The 13643-nt window shown below is 38.7% G+C and overlaps 1 protein-coding gene across 3 annotated transcripts in view; it reads left to right on the forward strand.

Moving 5' to 3' along the window:
* Astn2 (astrotactin 2) overlaps positions 1-13643 on the forward strand; it is a 980272-nt gene that overhangs the window by 921464 nt on the left and 45165 nt on the right. For all 3 annotated transcript variants that reach the window (XM_038333150.1, XM_038333151.2, XM_038333152.2), the window contains one exon: positions 8860-9001. In XM_038333150.1, coding sequence (XP_038189078.1) covers positions 8860-9001 — 142 coding nt within the window. The remainder of the gene's footprint in view (positions 1-8859; positions 9002-13643) is intronic.

A 13643-nucleotide genomic window follows, 5' to 3' on the forward strand; every position in this document is an offset into this window, starting at 1 on the left:
AGCTGCAGCGGAATCGCTGTTAAACTTCTCTGTGGAACATGCAGAGTGTGAGTGGGTAAAGAAATGTGGGGGGGTCTGGCCCCAGCTCACTCGGGTTGCAGCCCCAGAAGAGCTGTAATGGGGAACAGGCACATTCCTTTGCAGCAATTCCCAACTCCCTGTCTGTTTGCAAGGAAAGAAAAACAACAACCACCAAACAAAAAAAGAAAAAAAGAAACAAAGAAAAAAAGAAAAAAAGAAAGAAAGAAAGAAAGAAAGAAAAGAAAAGAAAAGAAAAGAAAAGAAAAGAAAAGAAAAAAAGAATTAAGACCTGGAGAGGGTTGGGTGAAGCAGCAGTCTGAGATCTGAAAAGTCTCTACCACGACAGTGACATATGCCCGGGAGGTGAGGACGAGGGTGTCCAGATAGGGCAGTCGAGTGAAAGGTACATGAGGCTCATTTGGTTCTGGACTCTGGTCCTAGGGTGTTCCCAAGCAATTGTCTTCCAGGGACAGGGTGCTGCAGGTAAACAAAGTTTATTGTTTAACAATAAAACTTTGAAGCCAGGTTAGGCAAAATGGCCCACGGGTTAAGATACATGTTACACAAGCCTGACGGTCTGAATTGGATCCCTGGAACCCACATAAAGGTAGAACACAGCATGACTCCAGTTGTTCTTGGTCTTCCGTGTGTGGGACATGGCAATACCGTACACACATACAGAGATTTTTGTTTCTGGTGACCTTGGCTTCAGCAGATACATGCATAATTCAAAATAAACTAAATATAAAATAAAAATGAAAACTAAATAAAACATGTATTGCTAACGTGGTTGAAGGTTAGTGTGGAGGTAGAGGAGGACAATGGGAACTTCCCCGCAGTGTACAGATCTCACCCCGGGTTCCATCTGCTGTAGTTTGAAAACCACTGTTAGATTGATTCCACTGGAGACCTTCTGTTTGTGGTAGGCTCCATAGCTCTCTCAGAAATTGCAGGTTTTAGGATGACGGCAGGTGGCCTCCTACACCTGACATGGAGCCTAATGCACAGTGAGTGCTCAGGAAACATGCAGTGTTTTCATCAAATGCAGACCACAAAGTGAAAAGGAAGGCATCTGGTGGCCCCATCGAAAGCTTCTAACTTCTGCGCATCTGCTTGAGGAAAGTGGCATTATATACTAAACCATAACTAAAGCTGGAGCAAGGCTTTGCTCCAGTTCACCTGTCTGTGTACAGTGAGGGAAGGGTCGCTCTCTAGGCTTCATGTAGGAGTGGAGCAGCATGAACACAGTAAGAATCTTTACGAATCCTCTTCTCTACACTGTGGTGGTGGCAACAAAAAATAAAACCAAATGATAATGGCAGCTATTATTGAGCTCTTCATGTGTGATAGGCACTTTGATGATTAATTTATGTGACACTTTGCATTTTCACAACGCCACCTTTTCTACTATTATATTCCTACAGATAAAAAAGGAAACAAATGTCAGAGGTAAGGATCAAAAGCAGGCATTAAGCGAGGGTGTACAAAGGTCTAGCCCTCTGTAGACTAAATTCAGAACCTAGGATCTTACCTACTGCATTACATTAACTCAGAAAATTGTAACGATGCCAGGTTCAGAGTATGGTGTGTGACAGAACCAAAATACATGTGAATGAATTGCTGTGATCTGCATTGGTGCACAGAGAAGTCCCCTGAGTCTTTCCTAGGGCCCTGCTCACCAGGTATGGAAGGACACTGAAGGGTCATTCATCACCTGCCTCCACATAAGTTACCGTGCAATGTGAAGTAGGAAGCCAAAAAAAGCAACGTTACAATTTACTTTATGGGTCTGTTCTTTTATTTAACAGCCCTTCCTGTTGTCAGATTACTAGATGTAGAAGGTCAGGGACCATTTCTTTTATTGTTGCACTCCACAAGCCCCTAGCACTAAGAGGGTGCCATGAACTTACTTGTAAATTGACCAGCTTTGAGAAAGCTAGGTTTCGAACAGTATCCCCCTAAAATCCTTTCCAGGAGGCAGCATAGTATAAAAGATGAGACTGCAGCACTGGATGATTAGAGGTTCAAAGCTCTTCTTTTGCAATTTTAACCGCTACAGTAGAGTGATGACTTCTGACTTGTTGTTTGCTAGAAGGATTAAGTACATACTAAAGCTTAAGTTCCTTTCCTATTAAGTTTCTTCAGTCATTATTTGCACTTCATCCCCGTGAAATCTGGACACTGTATTTCTATTGTGCCCTCTTTATGAGTTGCTATGCTCCAGGCCTTCTGAGTTTTTCCCTTAAGTGATATTCACAATCCTCGGAGCTACATAGGAGTTATAACTGTGCTGACTGACCTAACATGCTTATAAAGCTTTGATCCATGGCCCGAACAATTCTGAGATTCATGGAAGTATCTGGAAAGCTGTGTCCTTTCGAAAATAAATGCCAGCCATCTTTTGCCTTCCAGACACTTAATTAGTATTAGTTACAAGCATACTGAGTTCCCGCATGAAGAGCCAATTTCTTCAATGGATAGCTGGAAGAAAATTGAAAAGCAGACAGACATAGAACCAAGCTGTATGAAAACAAATACAAACAGCCAGACTGCAGTCTCGAGACTAAGTGGAACAATCCCTTCCCTCCATCCATTTTCTCCTTTTTTTCTAATTTGTGGTCCCATATACAATTTTGCTTTGATATCTATTAGAATGGAAATGTTTGGTGACTTATGATTCTGTTATCAAAAAGGTAAATATAAGAGGTTTATAGTAGAAATGTGGTGTCTAAGGCTATACTAGATAAAAGACCATTACCTCTCCATGGTCAACAAGATTCTCATCTGGACATCTTTGTTTCTTTCTAGATTCTTAGCTTTACTTTCTAGCTGAGCTTTGGGCAGTCACGTTGGTGAGACTTTATGGGTGTAGCTTCTGACATTACCATAAAATAGTCTCACAACAAACTCCCTGATCATCTGAGCCTTAAAATATTTTCGCTACCTCTTCCTCAATGTTCCCTGAGCTATAGGTTAAATTGTATTGTAGATGTGTCTACTAGGACTAGGCCCACATTTATGAATTTTCATGGGTTGTAGTTTTATTTAATGGTCTTTTGTAAAAAAGTTGCCTTGATGGGGATGATATACCACATTTATCTCTGGCTGTAAAGGTAAGTATTTGGAGTACAGTTAGAAATTATTCTGGCTTAGTTAAGTGGTGGCCCTGGATAGTTGGCTAGGTTCCGAGTACCATTCTACTTAAGAGCTGGACTTAATGGCAGTTAGAGAGCTGTTGGTTACTGCTAAGGTATACATGGTTTGCCACTATTACACTCAGGATTATTGTGCTGGTTATTGTTGTAGGTCATAGGCATCAGAGCTGGGTGAGACTATTAAAATATAGTTTCTTAATTTTTATTATTTCATACATATATGGAATATATTTTGATTATATTCACTCCACTTGTCCCCCTAACTTCTAACATCCATCCTAGATAGATCTTCTCTCTTCTCTCAACTTCTAACCCACCATATTTATCTTGTGTTACCCATATACTCAGGGAAGATGATTAACCCTCCAAAGACCATGCTTTTAAAGAAAATTGACTCACCCTATTTCAGAGGACACAAACTATCAAATAGTTCCTCAGTTAGTTATGGGGTCCTGAGCCACCCCATCTCAGCTGAGAGGTTGACTGGCTTTATCTCTCGGAGGCACTGTGCAGACAGCCCCAGGCTGCTGTGAGTTTACAAGTATGGCAACCCTGCCATGTCCAGGAAGCACTATATTGCTCCAATCATTCATGATTTCTGACTCTTACCTCTTTCCCCTACTTTCAGGGTGGTTGCTAAGCCTTAAAAGCAGTTACAGCACAGATGTTTAATTTGTGGCTAAGTACTTTACTGGTATTTTCTGTGTACTTTGGCCAGTTGTCAGTTTGTACATTAGCCACCATACACTGCACAAAGAGCCTTCTTCAATAAGATTTGAAGCATGTTCCAGTCTTTGAGTATAGAAATAAGAATTAAGAAGTATATTTGATGCTGTGTCCATTCAGTAAAGTAATAGTACTATGTCCATCCTTAGAACATTAGGTCTCCTGAACCTTAGGTTCTTGACCAGGTTTACAATACTAGGTGTGTCTTTTCTTCTTAGAAGTGGGATTTAAATTTAACCAGAAAGCAAATGGTTTCCTCAATAATATTTGTACCACTATTGCACCCATGGACATGTATTGTCCAGTAATTCTTACTGTAGTTCACAACTTAGTAAGGTTGATGGTGACCTTGTTCATCAAGCATCCTGCACAGCAGCCTCTGGTACTATGAAAGCTATCCAGTAGGGGGGAAGCTTCGTGGTCATTTATCAATTGGATTTTGGCTTGTGACCAAAGAGTGTTTTGTCTGAAATAACAGGGTCTTTTCATAAAGTTCTGGTACTTGGTAAAGAGCCTTGACAATATCTTGTATTATTTTAGAGAATTTCTGATCAAAATCTTGAGGAGCTGTATCCTGTACCTGATAATAGGCTCTTTATTTTGTCAGCTATGGCTTCTGGAAAGAACATTATCTTCTTTGTATGAATATGTGTAAAAAAGCAGTGGGTGGTAGACTCATAGTACTTCATACTGTATTGTATAAAACACCTCCTCACATGCTAGTCTTTCTTCAAAATTATTCAATTCAAAATTAGAAAGGAGCTAAGAGACTGTTTAGGTTTATTTACTTTATTTTTAGTAATTTTTATTGATTTTTATTTTTATAAAAACTATATTTATAGCAGATATTTTTAAAATTAGAGATAAGCAAAATTAAGATAGAAAGGTACCATGATTTCACTTCATAAACACTGCCAAGTGTATGCTGTATGTCTATTCTTCCTGTATTAAAATCATGTATGTGAGGGAAATTTTCACAAAAAGGTATTTTATATTGTTTGTCCTGTTTCTAGCTTGAAATATGTCATCAGTGCCCTTTTATATATCTTCATACCTTTCCAGAGGTTATTTTTAAAGTCTACATGGTGTCCCTCCATTTGGCTACAATTGCCAAATTGACAGTCATTTCTATATTGCTAAATATTTAGTTAGCTCTAAATCTGTCTTTTCATATTTTTGTACATCTATGTTATTTTTCAAGAATTACTGTAGTACTTTCACCTTACACAGATAAAAACTAAGGTAGAGAAATGAAGATCACTGTCTGAATCAATGCAATTCAACACCTTTCAGAGCTAATTCTAGATTATTAGATTATAAAAGTTTAATTGCTCTTTTCAATCTTTACTACCTAGTTTCTCTTTCCGGTTAACCTCAATTGTTTCCTTAAAACCAATGGTAGAATTCTGCACTAAAACTATCAGGCCATGGGCCTTTTTTGGTTGGGAGGGTTTTGATGACAGCTTCTATTTCTTTGTGAGTTATAGGTCTATTTAAATTGTTCACCAGGTCTTTATTTACTTTTGGTATGTGGTACCTATTTAGAAAATTGTCAATTTCTTTTACATTTTCGATTTTTGTGGAGTGCAGGTTTTTGTAAGTATGACCTAATAATTCTCTGGATTTCTTCACTGTCTCTTGTTATGTTCCCCTTCTCATTTCTGATTTTGTTATTTGGATGATTTCTCTCAGCCTTTTGATTAGTTTGGATAAGGGTTTGTCTATCTTGTTGATTTTCTCAAAGAACCAACTTTCTGTTTCATTGATTCTTTATATTGTTTTTTGTTTGTTTGTTTGTTTCTATTTTATTGAATTTGGCTCTCAATTTGATTATTTCCTGTTGTCTACTCCTCCTGGGTGAGTCTGCTTCCTTTTGTTCTAGAGCTTTCAGGTGTGCTGTTAAGTTACTAGTGTGAGATTCTTCACTTTTTTTATGAAGGCACTTAGTGTTATGAATTTTCCTCTTAGCAGTGCTTTCATAATGTCCCATAGGTTTGCGTACATCATGCCTTCATTTTTGTGAAATTCTAGAAAGCCTTTAATTTTTTCTTTATTTCTTCCTTGATCCAGGGGTGATTTAATTTAGCACTGTTCAATTTCTATGAATTTGTAGGTTTTCTGCAATTAGTGTTGTTGTTGAACTCTAACTTTAAAACATGGTTATCTGATAAGATACAGGGGGTTATTCCAAGTTTTTGTAACTGTTGAGGTTTGCTTTGTCTCTAAGAATGTGTTCAATTTTAGAGAACGTGCCTGGGGTGCTGAGAAGAGGTATATCCTTTAGGGTTTGGGTGAAATATTCTATAGATGCCTATTAAGTCTATTTGAGTCAAAGAATATGTTAGTTTTATTATTTCTCTCTTAAGTTTCTGTCTGGTTGACTTGTTGTTGTGGAAAGTAGGGTATTAAAGTCTCCTACTATTAGTGTGTGGGTTTGATGTGCAATTTAAGCTTTAGTAAGTTTTTTCACATATATGGATGCTCTTGTATTTGGGGCATAAATCTTCAGGATTGAGATTTCATATTGATGAATTTTTCCTGTGATGAGAATGAAGTGTCCTTCTTCATCTCTTCTGATTGATTTTAATTTGAAGTCTATTTTGTTAGGTATTACGATAGCTATACCTGCTTATTTATTGGGTCCATTTGACTGGAAATTTTTTTCTCATTCCTTTCCTCTGAGGTAATGTCTGTCTTTGAGGTTGAGGTGTGTTTCTTATACACAGCAGAAGGTTGGATCCTGCTTTTTTATATCCATTCTCTTTGCCTGTGTCATTTTATAGGTCAATTGAGTTCATTGATAATAAGAGATATTAATGACCAATGATTTTCAATTCCTGTTATTTTTTTGGTGGTAATATTTGTGTTTCCCCTTCTTTGGAGTTTGCTGTGTGAGGTTGTCTGTTTTTTTGTGGGTACAGTTAGCTTTTTTGGGTTGGAGTTTTCCTTCTAGTACTTTTTGTAAGATTGGGTTTGTATATTATTTAAATAATAGGTATTATTTAAATTTGGTTTTGTCATGGAATATCTTATTTTCTCCATCAATGGTGATTGAAAGCTTTGCTGGGAGTAGTAGTCAAGGCTTGAATCCATGGTATCTTAGTGTCTGCAGTACATCTGTCCAAGACTTCCTGGCTCTAATGGTTTCCATTGAGAAGTTGAGTGTCATTCTGATAGGTCTGGTTTTTTTTTTTTCTGATAGGTCTGTTTTTATATGTTATTTGGCCTTTTTTTCCCTCTGCAGTTCTCAATATTCTTTCTTAATTCTGCATGTTTTATGTTTTGATTATTATATGACAAGGAGACTTTTTTGGTTCAATCTATTTGGTGTTCTGAAAGTTTCTTGTATCTTCATAGGCATATCCTTCTTTAGGATGGGAAAATTTTCTTCTCTGATTTTGTTGAATATACTTATTGTTCCTTTGAGTTGGAATTCTTTCCCTTCTTCTAGCGCCATTATTCTTAGGTTTGGTCTTTCCATGGTGTTCCAGATTTCCTGGATGTTTTGTGTTAAGAATGTGTTGGATTTATCATTTTCCTTGATACTAAATCTATTTCCTCTATAGTATCTTTAACATTTGAGATTTTCTCTTCCATCTCTTGTATTCTGTTGGTTATGCTTACATTGGAAGTTCCTGTTCATTTACCCAGATTTTCCATTTCTAGAATTTCCTCAGTTTGTGTTTATTTTTTATTGCCTCTATTTCAAATTTCAAGTCTTGAACTATTACCTTCACCTGTTTGATTGTTTTTTTCTTGGTTTTCTTGAGTTTTGTTAAAAGATTTGTTGATTTCTTCAAATGTTTTTTTTGTTTGTTTGTTTGTTTTTCTTCTCCCACTCCCTTTATTTTTCAGGGAATTTTTCATCTCCTATTTAAGGGTCTATATTATCTTCATAATGTTATAGTTAAGATCATTTTCTTCTGCTTCTTTTGGGTTAAGATGGTCAGGTCTTCTGTTGTGTGACCACTGGGTTCTGGTGTTGCCATGTTACTTTTTAGGATGTCGAATAAGTTTTTACACTGGTCCCCATCCATCTCTTTCTCCAACTGGTGCCAACAGTATCTTTGCCTCTTTGTCCAACCGTTGTAATTGCTGTCTGTGTATTTAGGAGCTGCTCTTGTCTACTCTGTGCAGTGCTGTCTGTTTCTAAGGGGATCACTGACTCTTTTCTTTTACTCTGTCCAGTCACAGTCTGAGCTTCAGAGTTCCCCTGAGGTCACAGGGTATGGATGAGTTTGTGGGTAGAGTGGGACTTGTAGCTTACGGTGTCAGATCGATGGTGGGGAGGTGTTAGAGCAGCCTACGTGAAGGAAGCTTGCATGCTGGCTGGTTAGTAAAGCCTAGACAGGATGGGGAGAGGTCCAGGGTTTTGTCCCTGTACTGAGGACCTAGACAGTGGGGTGCCCAGCTGACTGACTGATCACTCACCTCTTGGTCCAGTATGGGCAGTTGAAGTCTGTGGTTCAGAGTTCCTCTGAGGTGGCAGCAGATGGGTGGGTTTGAGGGCAGAGTGGGTCTTGTATTTACAGGATCCCATCAGTGGGGTGGTGTTGAAACAACCTACCTGCAGTAAGCTTGCCTGCTGGTTGGCTCCATGCTTTTGATTTTTTTTTCCAGAAGCAGGTTTTCCATATCTTACTAAGTTCAGTATTAGTCTTCTTATTTCACAGGTAGTAAACCTCAGGCATAAATTTTAACAGTCATCGTGTCCCTGGCATGGTGGCTAGCAGCTATAATCCCTACAAATGCATGACAGACTGAAGAAAGTGAATCACAAGTTTGAAGCCAGCCTTGGGTACATGGCAATAAGTCATCTTTTAAAAAAAAAATCATACAGAGACTAAGCACTATAAATGCAAATTTGTGACATTTTCATATCTCCCCTTTCCCCTGGTAATATTTTTTTTTATCAAGGCATGCACTAGAGATCTCATCTGTTTTTATCTCCTTCCAGGAGAATTCCTGAGTTTTGCTGATGACTTACTCTCTGGCCTGGGCACCTCTTGTGTAGCGGCTGGTCGAAGCCATGGTGAGATCCCTGAAGTCAGTATCTACTCAGTGATCTTCAAGTGTCTGGAGCCAGATGGTCTTTACAAGTAAGTAGTGATGGGTTTGTGGGGAGTATAAAGCAGTGAGCATGGGTTTAAGCCTAGGAGGGATAACAGGAATAATTCTTTTCAGAGCAGCCAGATGTTTCTTGGCCTTGGAAGTCAAAGGTTTAGAAGTTTCTATTTAGAATGTAGACCACAATGAAGGGTGCAAGGTGGGTACTACAGGGCCCACAGAGGCCAGGTATAAAGTCTAGTATACGATTCCTACTGATGAATAATCTGCAACCAAGAAAGGGATAGCAGCTTACTCTGGGTTAGAGAACAGTTTATTAAGGAGAGCTGGCATGGCAATGTGTGTGTACGCATATATTAAGATATACTAATATATATAGCTCACATATGTATCTTCTTTGATATATGTGTGTGTATTTTTATGCCTTTGTATATGTAAATATATACACACTATCTATCATCTATCTATCTATCTATCTATCTATCATCTATCTATCTATCTATCATCTATCTATCTATCTATCATCTATCTATCTATCTATCTATCATCTATCTATCTATATCTATATCATATATATATATACACACACACACACATACACATACACATATACTCGACTCGAGTTTTCTGGACTCATTATATCAAACCCCCAGAAGTCACTGTCAAATTCATTTGATAATGTTAGAGGAGACAGAGGCTTGTTTTTTTGTTTTCAACCTGAATGAGTATTGTCATATCTAGGGGTAGCCATCATAAATAACAATAAAGAGCTATAGAGATCAGCTCATCATCTTCCTAATGGCGAAATCACAATTTGCCTCCTTTATTACCCTAGAAATCTATCATTGATGAGATGTTAACTGCTTTAACAGTTATTCAAAAATTCTTTTATTTGCATTATTTATTTTTCATTCCCTCATTTTATTCATTTACTCAACCATTCATCTATCCTCTATATATCTCTCCTTCTGTCTCTTCTTCTACTCATCTATCCAAATAATGTATTCATCTGTTTATGTATTCTCACATAGAGTTTTCATTTCACTCCCACATTCTCTCAGCATTTTTTATGTCTCCTTACTACACTCAGGTATTCTCGGATATGCAAGTAGCTGATACAAAAGGCCCTATCCTCAGATAACTTAAAACATGACAGCAAAATGAAAAGATACATAAAAATGGGTGTGGTATATTTAGTTGTATAACTTAAGTTGCCCTACAAATATACCGATAGACCAAACTCAAGAATATCACTGTTAGCTAAGAATTAGACCTTTATCTCAAACTCTACAATCTCACAGTTGTTATGATTCAAAGTTTGTTTTCAATCATGTGAGATCAGTGAACGCTATAAAAATGAACTCTTCAGTGCACAGAGATAACTGAGTCCACCAGAGAAGTATGTGCCTTAAGGAATAGCCATAGTCTTGACGGTGAACACAAGGACTGGAAGCAGGCTTTGAGAGCACAACTTTCCGGCCTCAGAATCAGTATGCACTGGATGTCTGGGCTGGAGTGTGCAATGCAGCAAGCATGCAGATAAAGCAAAAGCTGTAAGATCTTCTTCTGAGGGGCTGGAGAGATGGCTCAGAGGTTAAGAGCGTTGCCTGCTCTTCCAAAGCTCCTGAGTTCAATTCCCAGCAACCACATGGTGGCTCACAACCATCTGTAATGGGGTCTGGTGCCCTCTTCTGGCCTGCAGGCATACACACAGACGGAATATTGTATACATAATAAATAAAATATTAAAAATAAAAGTAAAATAAATATTTTTCAAAAAGATCTTCTTCTGACACTAAAAACTATGATGCTATTGAGAAAGTGGAAGTTTTAGAATGTTTCCTGATTCCTGGATTCTGATCTATGTCCCTCTTTAAGGGCATAAACTAGAGACAGAGCGATCTCAGTTCAAATTCATGCCTTTCTCTATATTAGTATTTATTCTCTGAGCCTCAAGTTCTTTCTCTATGAGAATGTGTGTGCCTCCCTGAGACTTTCCCTTTCTCTTTTGTTTATCATTTCATCTATCTACCTATTCACCTGTTTATTCATCCTCCTAGGCCCCTTGATCTGAACCCCTAGTTAGAGTTTAACAAGTATCAACTGTTACCTTTGTTGCTGCCTAATTATGGCCACTAGAAATTTCCTCAGTGCCTCATCTATCCTCCGATTGATGTGTCAGATGAGTAAGCAGATAAGGAACAAGTCAGAACCTTACCTGTTGGCTCTCATCCATTCAGTTAGAAGGGGTAGCCATGTCTTTGGGTGGCACTGTAGCAACGTGGTGTTAGCTTAGCTCATGTCTACAAAAAGCAATAAGATATGTTTATAAATGTCCCTAAAGCAATTGATGGTGAGAGCTGATCAATGGGCTACTATCCTTTAAATGTGATAAATATCTCCTCTCACTTTTTCTTTCTGCAATGGCCTGGTACCATCTCTGCTTCCCAGCTCTTGGAGTAGGGTCTCCTTCCTTCCTCTGCTTTGGAAATGTGTTTTTAATGAGTTCATCTTCCCTATCTTTGGACACCACTTTGTTTTATTTATTTTCTTTTTAAATAGATTTTGATAATGGCCCTGGGATCTGAGCTGCTCTGACAGGGAGCCAAGGTGTTGCGTGGAACCGTCTCCTATCCCACTGGCGGCCCTCCTCCCGTGAAGTCTGACCAACTGGGTTTTGAGTTTTAAAATAGCCTCCATTTCTGTTCTTGGTGTTTCTCATTTTCTGCTTGCTCATTCCTCAACAAAATTTTTTTCTTCCTTCTGAGCCAAGAATACTGCATGTGGCAAAAGAAAGAGCACAGGCTTTGGGGACAGAGTAGCCAGAGTGTGAATACGGATTCAGCCCCTGTGTGCTCAGAAAGTTTCACTGTTCTAAGTGACAAATTCTTCCTCTAGAAAAAACAGTTGGTAGTCCCTCCTGCCTTATGACATTCTAGAGCAGAGAACTTTATTAAGAATAATAAAACCACTCTGAGATCCCATCTTACACCTAAAATGTAAAAATGGCCAAGATTAAAAACACTGGTGACAACTTATGCTGGAGAGGATGTGGGGTAAAGGGAACACTCCTGCATTACTGGTGGGAGTGCAAATTGGTACAGCCCCTTTGGATATCAGTTTTGTGATTTCTCAAAAAATTAGTAAATAACCTTCCTCAAGACCCAACAATAAGACTTTTGGATATATACCCAACGGATGCTCAATCATACCATAAGGACAATTGCTCAATTATGTTCATAGCAGCATTATTTTTCATAGCCTGAACCTGGAAACAACCTAAATGCCCCTCCACTGAAGAATGGATAAGGAAAATGTGGTCCATTTACAAAATGGAATACTACACAGCAGAAAAAAACCTGACATCTTAAAATTTGCAGGCAAATGAATGGAGCTAGAAAACATCATTTTGAGTGAGATAACCCAGACCCAGAAAGACAGTTATCATATGTACCCACTCAAAGGGATTTTTAGACATAAAGCAAAGAAAACCAGCCTACAACTTACAATCCTAGAGAACCTAGACAACAATGAGGACCCTAAGAGAAACATACGTGGATCTAATCTACATGGAAAGTAGAAAAAGAAAAGATCTCCTGAGTAAATTGGGAGCATGGGGACCATGGGAAAGGGCTGAAGGGGAGGGGAGAAGAAGGGAGAGGAATGGAGCAAAATATATAGCTCAATAAAATCAATAAAAAATAGAAAATAAAAATATAAATACGACTTGCTTCTGAAAAAAAAAAAGAATAAAACCTTCTATAAGCACAGTTTGCCTGAATGCTTGATGCATAGGAGCCCAGCAGGAAAGGTTAACACTTTCCTCCTGTTCATCTTGATCTCTGATTCAATCCCTCACTATCAGGGTCCTTTCCTTTCAAGGACTACCCTAGGTGAGCTGGTTTCAATGAAGCAAGACTGGGTCCTTAGAGCCCTGAAAGGTATCCTCTGGGTTGCTAGAGAAGAGGAAGGGATAGAGTCAGAGGAGTGAAGACTCAGAGGAGTTTTTATGACAAACACAGCCAGACACTATCTCCTCCATCTAAGTTCCCCAAAAGATTCACCTGGCAGGAAGGAAGAGGACCACTTAAGTGCCCACAGAAGAGAACTGGGCTCCTGCCCTGCTCCCTCTACTTTTGTTGGACCTACACTGCATATGCCCTGCCTGCTCTGAAGGTGCAGCAATTTTAAAATGGTGATTAGAGTCACTGCAGCTTGAGAATTTGGGGTATTAGAGTTTCGCCATGGAATCTATTCTCAATCCCTGCTCCAGGACTCCTGCCCTTCCCGGTTATCTGTGTCCGTCACTTTCCTTTTCGCTGCTTACAGTGCCTCTCCATTCTCTTATTGGTACCTCTTTATCGTATAAACTTTCTCTGGTTATTTTCCATATGGATTCCCGACTGGGTCTGTCAATCGCCTTCCCATTTTTTATTCTCCTAAGGTTTTATTTATCTGAGTGAATCTCAGTTTTTCTACTCTATTTCTCATTTGAATTTTTGGCTCTTCCCCCCCATGCAAACTCCCTTTCTTTGCCCTACCTTGGAAGACAAACTGCTTTTGCGGCCCCTCCACCCATGCAATTTTACACAGTGCTTCAGGGTGAGACCAATTGGAGAAGTTAAGGTCAAGACTGATTTTCTGTCCTAAACTCACCCTCATGAAACAAACAGA

Source organism: Arvicola amphibius, chromosome 6, assembly GCF_903992535.2.
Source record: "Arvicola amphibius chromosome 6, mArvAmp1.2, whole genome shotgun sequence".
Taxonomy (NCBI): Eukaryota; Metazoa; Chordata; class Mammalia; order Rodentia; family Cricetidae; genus Arvicola; species Arvicola amphibius.